The following is a 13,525-nucleotide window of genomic DNA, read 5'->3' as shown; positions in this document are numbered from 1 at the left end:
CGAACCCGCTTCCCTGTGTGTTTCTCCATTGAAGGAGTCAAAGCACACGGTTGGGCTAGTGGTGGCTGCACCCCCTAGCATGGCATGCAGCTCCGCGTAGAAGCGGCATGTTTGCGGCTCTGCCCCAGACCTTCCGTTTGCCTCTCTGGCTTTGTGGTAGGCTTGCCTTAGCTCCTTAATTTTCACGCGGCACTGCTGTGCGTCCCTGTTATGGCCTCTGTCCTTCATGGCCTTGGAGACCTTTTCTAATATTTTGCCATTTTGTTTACTGCTACGGAGTTCAGCTAGCACTGATTCATCTCCCCATATGGCGAGCAGATCCTGTACCTCCCGTTCGGTCCATGATGGAGCTCTTTTGCGATCCTGGGACTCCATCACGGTTACCTGTGCTGATGAGCTCTGCGTGGTCACCTGTGCTCTCCACGCTGGGCAAACAGGAAATGAAATTCAAATGTTCGCGGGGCTTTTCATGTCTACCTGGTCAGTGCATCTGAGTTGAGAGTGCTGTCCAGAGCGGTCACAATGAAGCACTGTGGGATAGCTCCCGGAGGCCAATAACGTCGAATTCCGTTCACACTACCCCAATTCCGACCCGCTAAGACTGATTTTATCGCTAATCCCCCCGTCGGAGGTGGAGTAAAGAAACCGGTTTAAAGGGCCCTTTAAATCGAAAAAAGGGAATTAGCCGTGTGAACGTGTCCAGGCTTAATTCGATTTAACGCTGCTAAAGTCGACCTAAACTCGTAGTGTAGACCAGGCCTTAGTGAATGTTTGTAAAACCCTTTGAAGGTGAGATGTGCTCGCTGCAGGGGAGTATGTTGTGTATTAAACGGTTACAATCCCTATCCCGTTGATCCCAATTTCAACCAATGCCTTAGAGGTGAAAAGCTGAAATTAGCATCACCAGCCCTGTGAGAGACCAAGTCCGTCTCAGGAGATACAGTATAAATCTCTTATACAAATCCTATGAAATAGTTAAATAAAGTGTGCATCTCATGCAAATGTCTGATACAGATAAATACCCAGGTGGCAGCTAATGAGAGGCAGAGGAACAGCTGCAAATTCTCTGGAGATCAGGAAACCCTGTGGTGATTAGGGGACCTAGATATGTATTATATATATACTGGCACATGAGCCTGAGAGAGGCAGTTCCTGCGCTTTGGATGTCACAGTAATTTCTCTCTAGTACACAACCCCAGTAACTGGCTTGACTCTGGGTGCTCATGTTTATGATCTAATGCTGCTGTTGTATAAATGCTCAGTATTGAGATTCTTTTTCATTGGGAAGGGGCTGCATTACCAAGGAGTAGTTTAACAGGCTGCCTTTTTCCTGCCTGTGATTATCAGCCCCTTACAGAGTAAACATACTGTCAAGGCTGTATCCCCACTTTGAACTTTAGGGTACAAGTGTGGGGGCCTGCATGAGGACTTCTAAGCTTAACTACCAGCTTAGTTCTGGTCCGCTGCCACCATTCCCTACCCTGGGAAGCTTTTAGAAACCTCTCACCAATTCCCTGGTGAATACAGATCCAAACTCCTTGGATCTTAAAACAAGGAGAAATTGACCCTTCCCCCCTCCTTCCTTTCACCAACTCCTGGTGAATACAGATCCAAACCCCTTTTGGATCTTAAAACAAGGAGAAATCAATCAGGTTCTTAAAAAGAAGGCTTTTAATTAAAGAAAAAGGTAAAAATCATCTCTGTATGGAAAATAACTTTACAGGGTAATCAAACTTAAAGAGCTCAGAGGACCCCCCTCTGTCTTAGGTTCAAAGTACAGCAAACAAAGATAAACACTCTAGTAAAAGGTACATTTACAAGTTGAGAAAACAAAGTAAAACTAAGACGCCTTGCCTGGCTTTTTTACTTACAAGTTTGAAATATGAGAGACTTGTTTAGAAAGATGGGGAGAACCTGGATTGATGTCTGGTCCCTCTCAGTCCCAAGAGCGAACAACCCCTTAAAACAAAGAGCACACACAAAAGCCTTCCCCCCCCCCCAAGATTTGAAAGTATCTTGTCCCCTTATTGGCCCTTTGGATCAGGTGTCAGCCAGGTTACCCGAGCTTCTTAACCCTTTACAGGTAAAAGGATTTTGGAGTCTCTGGCCAGGAGGGATTTTAGTACTGTACACAGGAGAGCTGTTACCCTTCCCTTTATAGTTATGACACATACAAACACACGCTATTTGGGAAAGTCCGCTTTTCAAGGCTAATTCCCAACTCTGGCACTTCGAGTGCAGAAGGTGGGGGCCCGCAATACTTGCCACTCCAGGCTTCTATTAAGCACCCAAGGTTACAGCTTTTCTCTGACCTTGGATTGGTAGATACTGCCACCAGCCAAGTGCAGAACCCCTTTGAGAGCCCAGGAAGGCACACTTGGGAATTCCTTCCTATGGGTACCCTCAAACCCTTTCACCCCCCACCCCGCCCACCCCCGGGGAAGAGCTGAAAAAGAAAAAAAAAGGAAATCAGCTGTTGCCACCAGCTAATTAAACAACATGCACACAAATCTCTTAAGACACAAAAATTCAATTCTGTTCTTAAAAAAGCTAAATTTTATTAATTAAAAAAAAGAAAGAAAATACATCTGGGAACTCACATTATTGTTAGATTTTAAAAGAGCAACTACAAGGATTAAGCAGCAAGAATAACTTTCTAGAAGTTCATATTAAAGGTTAAAAGGAAAACAAAAGCACCTGAGGTTAGCACAGTGGAATTCACAAGCCATAACAAAATAAAAGGTATAAACCTAAATGCATCTCCCTAGACATTTCCTGATCTACTTACATATCTGGGGTTTTAAATGAGTATGATAGTGATAATTTTTTCATACCTGGCCCAAGCTTCTTACAGCATAGCTGCAGCCCTGTCCGCCTCTCCCTGGGAGAACAACAACAGAGACAAAAGGGGAGACTTCTTTCAATTTTAAAAAGTTCTAGCCTTCCCATTGGCTCTTTTGGCCAGGTGCCCACTCACTTCCTTTTACCTATGCAGAACAGTGAGACTTTTTAACCCTTTACAGGTAGAGCAATTAGAGAATAACTACTAAGAGGGATTTTATAGCTACTGGTTGGGTGGGTGTCCATAAAAGGGAGCCACCCCTCATTCATTTATCATGCTCTTGCTCTATGCTGTCTTCCCAACCTGCCACTGATACAGCTATTGTTTGTGGGTTTGGGAGACCATCATTGGCAGGATACTCCCACTTTTGGGGAGAGATGGGAATATTATACCCTATTGGGTTCAGTAGGCTGCATGTGAAATTCTCTTCTTTTCCACTAAGTTACACAAGATTCAAACTCCTGGTACCTGATTTGGCTCTCAGTTACCGCAGTGTAAATCCAGAATAATCTTAATATTCATACAACCCTGGCTTAACCAGGAGATCTTCAATGATATCAAAATCAAAAAAGTGTCCTACAAAAAGTGGAAACTAGGTCAAATTAAAAAGGATGAATATAAACAAACAAAACAAGTATGTAGGGACAAAATTAGAAAGGCCAAGGCACAAAATGAGATCATAGAATCATAGAAAGTTAAGGTTGGAAGAGGCGGTCCTCTAAGGAGGTCATCTAATCAAACCCCCTGCTCAAAGCAGGACCAACCCCAACTAAATCATCCATGCCAGGACTTTGTCATTCCGGGCCTTAAAAACCTCTAAGGATGGAGATTCCACCACCTCCCTAGGTAACCCATTCCAGTGCTTCACACCCTCCTAGTGAAATAGTTTTTTTTTTCTAATATCCTACCTAAACCTCCCCCACTGCAACTTCAGACCATTGCTTCTTGTTCTATAATCTGGCACCACTTTGAACAGTCTAGTGCCATCCTTTTTGGAACCCCCATTCTGGTAGTTGAAGGCTGCTATCAAATCCCCCCTCACTCTTGTCTTCTTCAGGATAAATAAGTCAGTTCTCTCAGCCTCTTCTAATATGTCAAACTAGCTAGAGACATAAAGGATAACAGAAAAATATTCTACAAATGCATTGGAAGCAAGAGAAAGACCAAGGACAGGGTAGGGCCGTTACTGAATGAGGGATGAAAATAATAACAGAAAATGTTGAAATGGTAGAGGTGCTTAATGACTTATTGGTTTCAGTTTTCACCAAGAACTTTGGTGGTGATTGGACATATAACACAGTGAATATGAGTGAAAATCAGGTAGGATCAGAAGAGGCTAAAATAGAGAAAGAACAAATTAAAAAATGCTTAGACAAATTAGAAGTCTTCAAGTCAGAGGGCCTGATTAAATGCATCCTGGAATACTGGAGGAGATAGCTGAGCCATTAGCAATTATCTTTGAGAAGTCATGGAAGACCGGAGAGATTCCAGAAGACTGGAAAAGGTCAAATTGAGTGCCAATTTATAAAAAGGGAAATAAGGAGAACCCAGGGAATTACAGACCAGTCAGCTTAACTTCTGTACCTGGAAGGATAATGGAGCAAATAATTTAGCAATCAATTTGCAAACATCTAGAAGATAATAAGGTGATAGGTAACAGTCAGCATGGATTTGTCAAGAACAAATAATCTCAACCCAATCTGATAGCTTTCTTTGAGAGTGTAACAAGCCTGGTGGATAGGGTGGAAGCGGTAGATGTGGTAAAGCTTTAGTTAAGCTTTTGATATGTCTCGCATTACCTTCTCATAAACAAACTGGGTAAATGCAACCTAGATGGAGCTACTATAAGGTGGGTGCAAAACTGATTGGAAAACCGTTCCCAGAGAGTAGTTATCAGTGGTTCACAGTCATGCTGGAAGGTCATAATGAGTGGGGTCCCTCAGGGATCAGTTCTGGGTCTGGTTCTGTTCAATATCCTCATCAATGATTTAGATACTGGCATAAAGAGTACACTTATAAAGTTTGAGGATGATGCCAAGCTGGGAGAGGTTGCAAGTGCTTTGGAGGATAGGATTAAAATTCAAAATGATCTGGACAAACTGGAGAAATGGTCTGAAGTAAATAGGATGAAATTCAATAAGGACAAATGCAAAGTGCTCCACTTACTTCCTAACTGTCAGGGTAGTTAAGTACTAGAATAAATTGCCTAGGGATGTTGTGGAGTCTCCATCATTGGAGATTTTTAAGAGTATGTTAGACAAATAACTGTCAGAAATGGTCTAGATAATATTTAGTCCTGCCATGAATGCAGGGGACTGAACTAGATGGCCTCTCGAGGTCCCTTCCAGTTCTGTGATTCCATGATTCTGTGATCAGTGATAATTACGGCTGTCAATTAATCACAGTTAAATAAAGTGATTAATTTGTTTTGAGTTAACTTGATTAAAAAAATCATGATTAAACACAGTTTTAATTACATTGTTAAACAATAATAGGATACCAATTTACATTTATTATAAATATTTTTGGATGTTTTTATACATTTTCAAATACATTGATTTCAATTACAGCACAGACTACTAAGTGTACAGTGCTCACGTTACATTATTATTTTTATTACAAATATTTGCACTGTAAAAAAGATAAATAGTATTTTAATTCACCTCATACAAATACTGTACTCCAATCTCTTTATTGTGAAAGTGCAGCTTACAAATGTAGATTTTTTGTTACATCACTACACTCAAAAATAAAACAATATAAAACTTTAGAGCCAACAAGTCCACTCAGTCCTACTTCTTGTTTAGCCAATTGCTAAGACAAACAAGTTTGTTTACATATATGGGAGATACTGTTGCCCGTTTCTTATTTACAATGTCACCTGAAAATGAGATCATGCTTTCACAGGAATAAAATGCTCTTGGGTTTTCATTAAGGATTCTTGCCTCTACAGCCTTATTTTTGTCTTTCATGTTTGCACCATTGCCATAACCCTGCCCCCGGCAGTCTGGGTTATTTATGGCACATTCCTTCAGAGTAATGAATATAGTATTAGCTAGTCCTTCCCCTGTGGACTGGTCCACTGTTTTAAAACCAATAAAATGCTCCCGAATTCTCATTTTGCCATCCGAAGTGTCAAGGAGCCTAACAGTGAAAGACATCTTTTCAGAATGGTTCACATCTGAAGTGCAGTACAATATCATAGAGTAGTACTTTGCACTCCTTAACCTTTTAATAATATCGTGCAGGACTTTCTTCACTAATAATTCAATTATCTCATTCTGGATTAATTTTCCACAGTAGTGATCCGAGACCTCCCTGGAAAGTATGCGTTGCAAATGTCCCTTCATTTCTTCGTCGTACTTTCCTAGAAACTCCACCAAACCCAGGAAGTTCCCATTCTTCACCGTGAAGAGCCTGTCAGAAGAGCCTCAGAAAGACATGTTACTTTTTGAAGGATAAACTGTTATTGTACTGAGCCTCTTTATAACATTCTCCCATTGTTTTATCCTTTGTTTAATCACAAGTTGAAGCTCCACATCGATGCAAATATCCTGTTTTATCCTTTGCTCTGATCTGACCCATTTTTGGAAGGAATTGTAAAAACTATACGACTTTTCATGACACACGAGAATCTGAGACATGTGCTTCCAATCATTTGACCTCTCAAATGCTAGGGATAATTTTGGATTGAAGTCGAAGAACTTGCAGCAGAAACAGAAAAGTGTGTCAGTGAGATCTAAGTAAAGCAGCCAGCGCCGCATTAGAACTTTGCCATTTTCAAGTTTTCTGTATAAAAACATCATATAAAAATGGTGATTCTGCTTATCGAGAGGAAAATCCATGTCCTTTACTTTTGGTGGCCTCTTGGTCACTAGCAGATCTCAAATTTTGGCATTAGATTGGGCCATAATGCAGGATCAGAAATGGCATCGCCAAGGCCTATAATGGGAATCGTTTCATCTCTATCATAGACTCATAGACTTTAAGGATGGAAGGGATCATTATGATCGTCTATTGCAGGCCACAGAACCTCACCCACACACTCTTGTAACAAACCCCTAACCTATGTCTGTGCTATTGAAGTCCTCAAATCATGGTTTAAAGACTTCAAGGTGCAGAGAATCCTCCAGCCAGTGACCCATGCCCCAGGCTGCAGAGGAAGGCAAAAAAAACCCCAGGGCCTCTGCCAATCTGCCCTGGAGAAAAATTCCTTCCTGACCCCAAATATGGTGATCAGCTAAACCCTGAGCATGTGGGCAAGACTCACCAGCCAGACACCCAGGAAAGAATTCTCTGTAGTAACTCAGATCCCACCCCATCTAACATCCCATCACAGGCCTTTGGGCATATTTACCACTAATAGTCAAATATCAATTAATTGACAACATTAGGCTATCCCATCATACCATCCCCTCCATAAACTTATCAAGCTTAGTCTTGAAGCCAGATATGTCTTTTGCCTCCACTGCTCCCCTTGGAAGGCTCTTCCAGAACTTCACTCCTCTGATGGTTAGAAACCTTTGTCTAATTTCAAGTCTAAACTTCCTAATTGCCAGTTTATATCCATTTGTTCTTGTGTCCACATTGGTACTGAGCTTAAATAATTCCTCTCACTCCCTGACATTTATCCCTCTGATATATTTAAAGAGAGTGATCATATCTCCCCTCAGCCTTCTTTTGGTTAGGCTAAACAAGCCAAGCTCTCTGAGTCTCCTTTCATAAGACAGGTTTTCCATTCCTCGGATCATCCTAGTAGCCCTTCTCTGTACCTGTTCCAGTTTGAATTAATCCTTCTTAAACATGGGAGACCAGAACTGCACACAGTATTCCAGATGAGATCTCACCAGTGCCTTGTATAACAGTACTAACACATCCTCATCTCTACTGGAAATACCTTGCCTGATGCATCCAAAGACCGCATTAGCTTTTTTCATGGCCATATCACATTGGCGGCTCATAGTCATCCTGTGATCAACCAATACTCCGAGATCCTTCTCCTCCTTTGTTACTTCGAACTGATGAGTTCCCAGATTATAACAAAAATTCTTGTTATTAATCCCTAAATGCATGACCGTGTACTTTTCACTATTAAATTTCATCCTGTTACTATTACTCCAGTTTACAAGGTCATCCAGATCTTCCTGTATGATATCCCGGTCCTTATCTGTGTTGACAATACCTCCCAGCTTTGTGTCATCCGCAAACTTTATTAGCACACTCCCACTCTTTGTGCCAAGGTCAGTAATAAAAAGATTAAATAAGATTGGTTCCAAAACTGATCCCTGAGGAACTCCACTAGTAACATCCCTCTAGCCTGGCAGTTCACCTTTCAGTATGACCCATTGTAGTCTCTCCTTTAATCAGTTACTTATCCACCTTTCAATTTTCATATTGATCTCCATCTTTTCCAATTTAACTAATAATTCCCCATGTGGAACCGTATCAAATGCCTTACTGAAATCAAGGTAATTTTCCTTTGTCTAAAAAAATCTGTTACCTTCTCAAAGAAGGAGATCAGGTTGGTATGGAATTATCTACCTTTTATAAAACCATGTTGTATTTTGTCCCAATTACCATTGACCTCAATGTCCTTAACTACTTTCTCCTTCAATTTTTCCCCCAAGACCTTGCATACTACAGATGTCAAACTACCAGGCCTGTAGTTACCTGGATCACTTTTCCCCCCTTTTTTAAAAATAGGAACTATGTTAGCAATTCTTCAGTCATACAGTACAACCCCTGAGTTTACAGATTCATTAAAAAATCTTGCTAATGGGCTTGCAATTTCATGTGCCAGTTCTTTCAGTATTCTTGGATGAAGATTATCTGGGCCCCCCTGATTTAGTCCCATTAAGCTGTTTGAGTTTGGCTTCTACCTGGGATGTGGTAATATCTACCTCCATATCCTCATTCCCATTTGTCATCTTGACATTATCCCTAAGGTCCTCATTAGCCTCATTAAAGACTGAGGCAAAGTATTTGTTTAGATATTGGGCCAGGCCTAGATTATCCTTAACCTCCACTCCATCCTCAGTGTTTAGCGGTCCCACTTCTTCTTTCTGTGTTTTCTTCTTATTTATATCACTAGTGGCATCAGGGTTATTCTGGTATAGATAAAGAATTTTTGTTTTGTTTGGGTCTCTCTGTTTCTCTTGCAATGATTCTTGAATATTGAATTGAGAATCACATATGCATTGCTCCTCTGATCTATCCACTGAGACCATCTTGTGACTACTACATGGGTTGCCATAAACAGATTTCAAGTATTTTTTTCATTGTATCTGTACCTTTCTTCATTGCACTCGTTACCTCAGCTTTTCGTTTTCTGTTCTGTGCACATGACATCTTCTGGCGACATTTTGTTTCCTTCCAAGTTTCCTGAAATACCAAAAAATCCAAACAACCACTAAGTTGCAAGATATTTGTCACACTATGTTACATATTTGTGTTTTAACAGCTTTAAAGCCTGAACTCTTTGAATCACAACTTCTACTGTCATTAAAAAATTATCTGGGCTCCCTCCATAATTTCCCACAACTGTGAAAAATAAAAATTATAAAAATACAAAAAAAGCTTAAAAATAAGTTGTTGATATTACCCATCAGTTATAAAAGGACTAAAAACTGAATTCTGCCAAGCTGGTAAGCCACTTGAGTAGCAGGGTTGAAGCATCTCTGTGGAGAGAAGGGCAGAGCCTATCCCCACCATAGTTATCTCTTAGTTGAAAGGCCTGAAACCTTGAAGTCACAGTCCCACATTGTCCTCACGCTAACAGCAGGAACCCCGGTGACTTCCAGAGGATGAACGAGATTTGCAGGATATGGGATTAAATCAGAGATGGGAGTAAAGGAAGGAGTTTGTTTATTCATGATGCAGTATAGAAATGTGCACAGTGCTTTGCCCAACAGCCTAGCCAAGGCCTTGCCCCAGGAACTTCAGTATTCTGTTAAGTAGAACTGGTGGAAACAGAAGCAGTTGCAATCAGAAAGCCTGAGGGTGGGGATAAGTGATCAGGGATTGAAAGAAAGGGAGACGGGTTTCAAGGTGGTTGCAGCAGGCACCGCCTACTTAATGGTTAATCGAACATAAAAACTCCAGAACCACTGTGTTGGGAACATCCGTGGAACAGGGCACAGCGCAGGGAGTCAGCATGCTACTCCCCTACCCACTGTGACCCCCAATCCCACTCCTGTTCCGATGGTGGGGGTACATGGGGGAGCTGAACTCAAACCCATTTATCTCCTGTGCTGACTTTGGGGAGGCAGCCTCTGGGACCAAGCGAGTGAAGTTTCTGAGTCAGGGGAGCAGAGAGGACCCTTATCTCCTGATAGTGTGTGTGTGTGTGGGGAATTTAAACATCCCCCCCAACAGCTCAAGTCACGCCCACCCTCCCCAGGCAGTGTCCTCCTTACCCTCAATCCCACTGTGGGAAAGCAGCTGTTCCTCAACTTCTCTGTGAAGGTTATGATCTACTGAATCTATTCCTCCTACTTGTATGCATGTGTCATTGTTGTATTCGAAATTCTGAATATTGTCTGTGTACTTGCTTGATTTCTAAGTAGACTTAGTAAAGCATTTGGTCAGCTTCTTGAGAAAGGAATGTGCAAATTAAGTGCCCAATCAAGAAACACTTAACGGACAATGAATCTTGGAAGGCTCCAATCCACATAAGAAGTCTACCTGAGGACGTTCAGGATAGCATGTAAACAATGGCTGCTGCCTGTAAAAACTGAGTCATGCATGGACATGTGACTTGCCCATGTGACTCCAAAACTCCATCTTGGAGCTGGACTTTGCATAGGAGAGAAGAGGGGAGTCTCCATCCACAAGAGAAAGTCTATTTAAACCCTTGGGACACCCCTCTATTTGTTCATCAGCTGGCTCAAGGGAGAGCCTCTCCACCCCCAAGGATACCTGAAAGAAACTGGAACAAAGGACAGTAACTACAGGGGGTGTGAGTGATTGCTGGACCCAGACTAGAAGGAGACTAGTCTGTAAAAGGAAGCTTACTGGAACACTACTGTGGATCAGGTTTTATCTGTATTCAGTCTTCTTACTGAATTAGACTCAGACTTGCATGTTTTATTTTATTTTACTTAGCAATTCACTTTGTTCTGTCTGTTATTACTTGATACCACTTAAATCCTACTTTCTGTATTTAGTAAAATCACTTTTTACTTATTAATTAACCCAGAGTATGTATTAATACCTGGGTGGGGAGGGGGGACAAACAGCTGTGCGTATCTCTCTATCAGTGTTATAGAGGGCTAACAATTTATGAGTTTACCGTATATATGCTTTATACAGCGTAAAACAGATTTATTTGGGGTTTGGATCCCATTGGGAGTTGGGCATCTCGGTGTTAAAGACAGGAACACTTCTTAAGTTGCTTTCAGTTAAGTCTGCAGCTTTGGGGCACGTGGTTCAGACACTGGGTCTGTGTTGGAGCAGACTGGCGTGTCTGGCACAACAAGACAGGGTGCTGTAGTCCCAAGCTGGCAGGGAAAGCAGGGGCATAAGTAATCTTGGCACATCAGTTGACAACCCTAAGGGGGTTTCTGTGATCCAACCCATCACAACCGGAACACGGCATAGATGATAAAGAAGTTCCGCATTATAGTTTCTTTCCTTGTCTTTGGTTATCGAAAATGTAGCTTCAGTTTGTTGAGCAAATCAATAAACTTGTTCACACAGGATCCACCTTGTGTCAGAAAGCTGCCGTATCTTCTGGTGGTCTGGAAGTCATGGAAAGGCTGAGTGACATGGCTTCCAGGGGTGGGGGAGAGATCAGATGACGGTCAGAGAGAGGGATCTCAGCAATGGAGAGAGCAGTGCTTGGTGATGGAGTGATAAGACACTAATTGTGAGGAACTTCTCATACTGTGAACTTCCGCAATGCTGAGCTCAGCCAAACGGGGACACAGCACCCTTGATTAAGGAGGAGATATCCTTTCCCCCTCTTGTCACATAAGTTTAAAGTCAGTGGCCCCCGGCAATCACATTCTGCTGGGGTATTTGCCCATTTTGTCACGAAGCTCTTTGGTTTTGACCCCATAAATGATAGGGTTGAGCATGGGGGGAAGGAGGAAATAGAGGTTGGCCAAAAGGATGTGAACATGGGGAGCAATGCCTTGACCGAACCGGTGTGTCAGAGTCGTGAAGAGGAAGGGAGTACAAGATGTCAGCATCACACAGATATGGGCTGTGCAGGTGTTGAGGGCTTTCTGGTGGGCTGTCTTGGAGGAGATTCTGAGGACAGCCCTGGTGATCTGACTGTAGGACAGGGCAATGAGCGTCAGGTCTAACCCGATAACTACAAATATTATCACTAAGCCATACGTCTTGTTGAGTGTGGTGTCCCCACATGCCATTTTTGACACAGCCATGTGCTCACAGTACGTGTGGGGGATAATGCGGTTGGCACAGAATGGCTGCCTGTTCAGGAGAAGGGGAATTGGCAGAATTAAGAGAACAGCTCTTGTCAAACCCACAAGCCCTAGCTTAGCTATTCGTGCATTGGTGAGGATGGTGGCGTATCTGAGAGGGTTACATATGGCAACATAGCGATCAAAGGCCATTGTCACGAGGACAGCTGAGTGTGTCATAGACCCCGCATGCAGGAAGAACAACTGGGTGAGGCAGCCACCCACAGTAATGCCTTTCAAATTGAACCAAAATATACACAGTGCCTTTGGCACGACAGAGGTAGACATGGTGATGTCTGTGAGCGCCAGCATGCAAAGCAGCAGGTACATCGGCTTGTGCAGGGTCTGCTCTTTCCCTACAACACACAGAACCATGAAATTTCCCAACAGGCCAATAATATAGAACATAGAGAAAGGGATGGAAATCCAGATGTGGGCAACTTCCAGGCCAGGGATGCCCGTTAGGATGAATGTTGAAGGGTCAGAGGGGGTGAGGTTGAAAGCTGCCATGAGGTGGTGGATGTGTCAAACGGGCTCAGAAAGGCTCAGGGTGCCTGTGGAGAGAGAGAAGCACAGTGAGGGGGGGTTACACAGTTTAAAAAAATAATACAGTAAATATTTTATAGTTATAAACAATATAGAAAGGGGGATGAACAGTGAGGTGGTAACATTTACAGATGGCACCAGATTATGTAGGTCATAGTGAAGTCCAAAGAAGTCATCAGAGAGAGCTAACCAAGCCAGGTGAATGGTCAGCATGATGGCAGATGAACTTCTATGTCAATAACTGCAACGTGTCTGCCCATTGGAGGGAAAAGCTTGAATTCCTCAAACAGCTTACAAGGTTCTAATTTCACTGTATGAATGCAGGCGAGGGACCTGGGCATTATGGTACACAGCTCTATGAAACCCTGCTCACAGTGGAAGCAGGGACAGAAACTAAGCAAAACCTTGGGATCCGTGAGGTGTGACATGGGGAATCATACAGAAAATACAATGCCATAAGATCAGTCAGTCAATGTTTCACGCTCCTCTGGGCTCCTCTGTGTAGTACTGAGCATCCTTCTCACACAGGATATTGCTTAATTAGATTGGTCCAGGGAAGGGCAACGAGAATGATCAAGGCCAGGGTCTCACATGGACTGGGACTGGTATTTTTACCTTAGAACAGAAATGAATAAGAGGGGATATGAGAAAAGTGTAGAAATTACTGACTGGTGGAGAGTAGATGGAGAACGTGTTCTCACTGACTCAT

General features: G+C 42.5%; 1 protein-coding gene across 1 annotated transcript; it reads right to left on the bottom strand.

Moving 5' to 3' along the window:
• Positions 1-11,841: 11,841 nt before the first annotated feature.
• Positions 11,842-12,780, bottom strand: LOC135884084 (olfactory receptor 52P1-like). The gene has a single exon (XM_065411383.1). It carries the CDS (start codon positions 12,778-12,780, stop codon positions 11,842-11,844), a length of 939 nt encoding a protein of 312 aa, XP_065267455.1.
• Between the last annotated feature and the right edge of the window lie 745 nt (positions 12,781-13,525).

Source organism: Emys orbicularis, chromosome 1, assembly GCF_028017835.1.
Source record: "Emys orbicularis isolate rEmyOrb1 chromosome 1, rEmyOrb1.hap1, whole genome shotgun sequence".
Classification (NCBI taxonomy): Eukaryota; Metazoa; Chordata; order Testudines; family Emydidae; genus Emys; species Emys orbicularis.
This window is presented reverse-complemented; position numbering and strand designations above follow the sequence as displayed.

Excerpts from the sequence above, each read along its gene's own strand:
- LOC135884084 (XM_065411383.1), bottom strand. The coding sequence starts at position 12,780 with ATGGCAGCTTTCAACCTCACCCCCTCTGACCCTTCAACATTCATCCTA.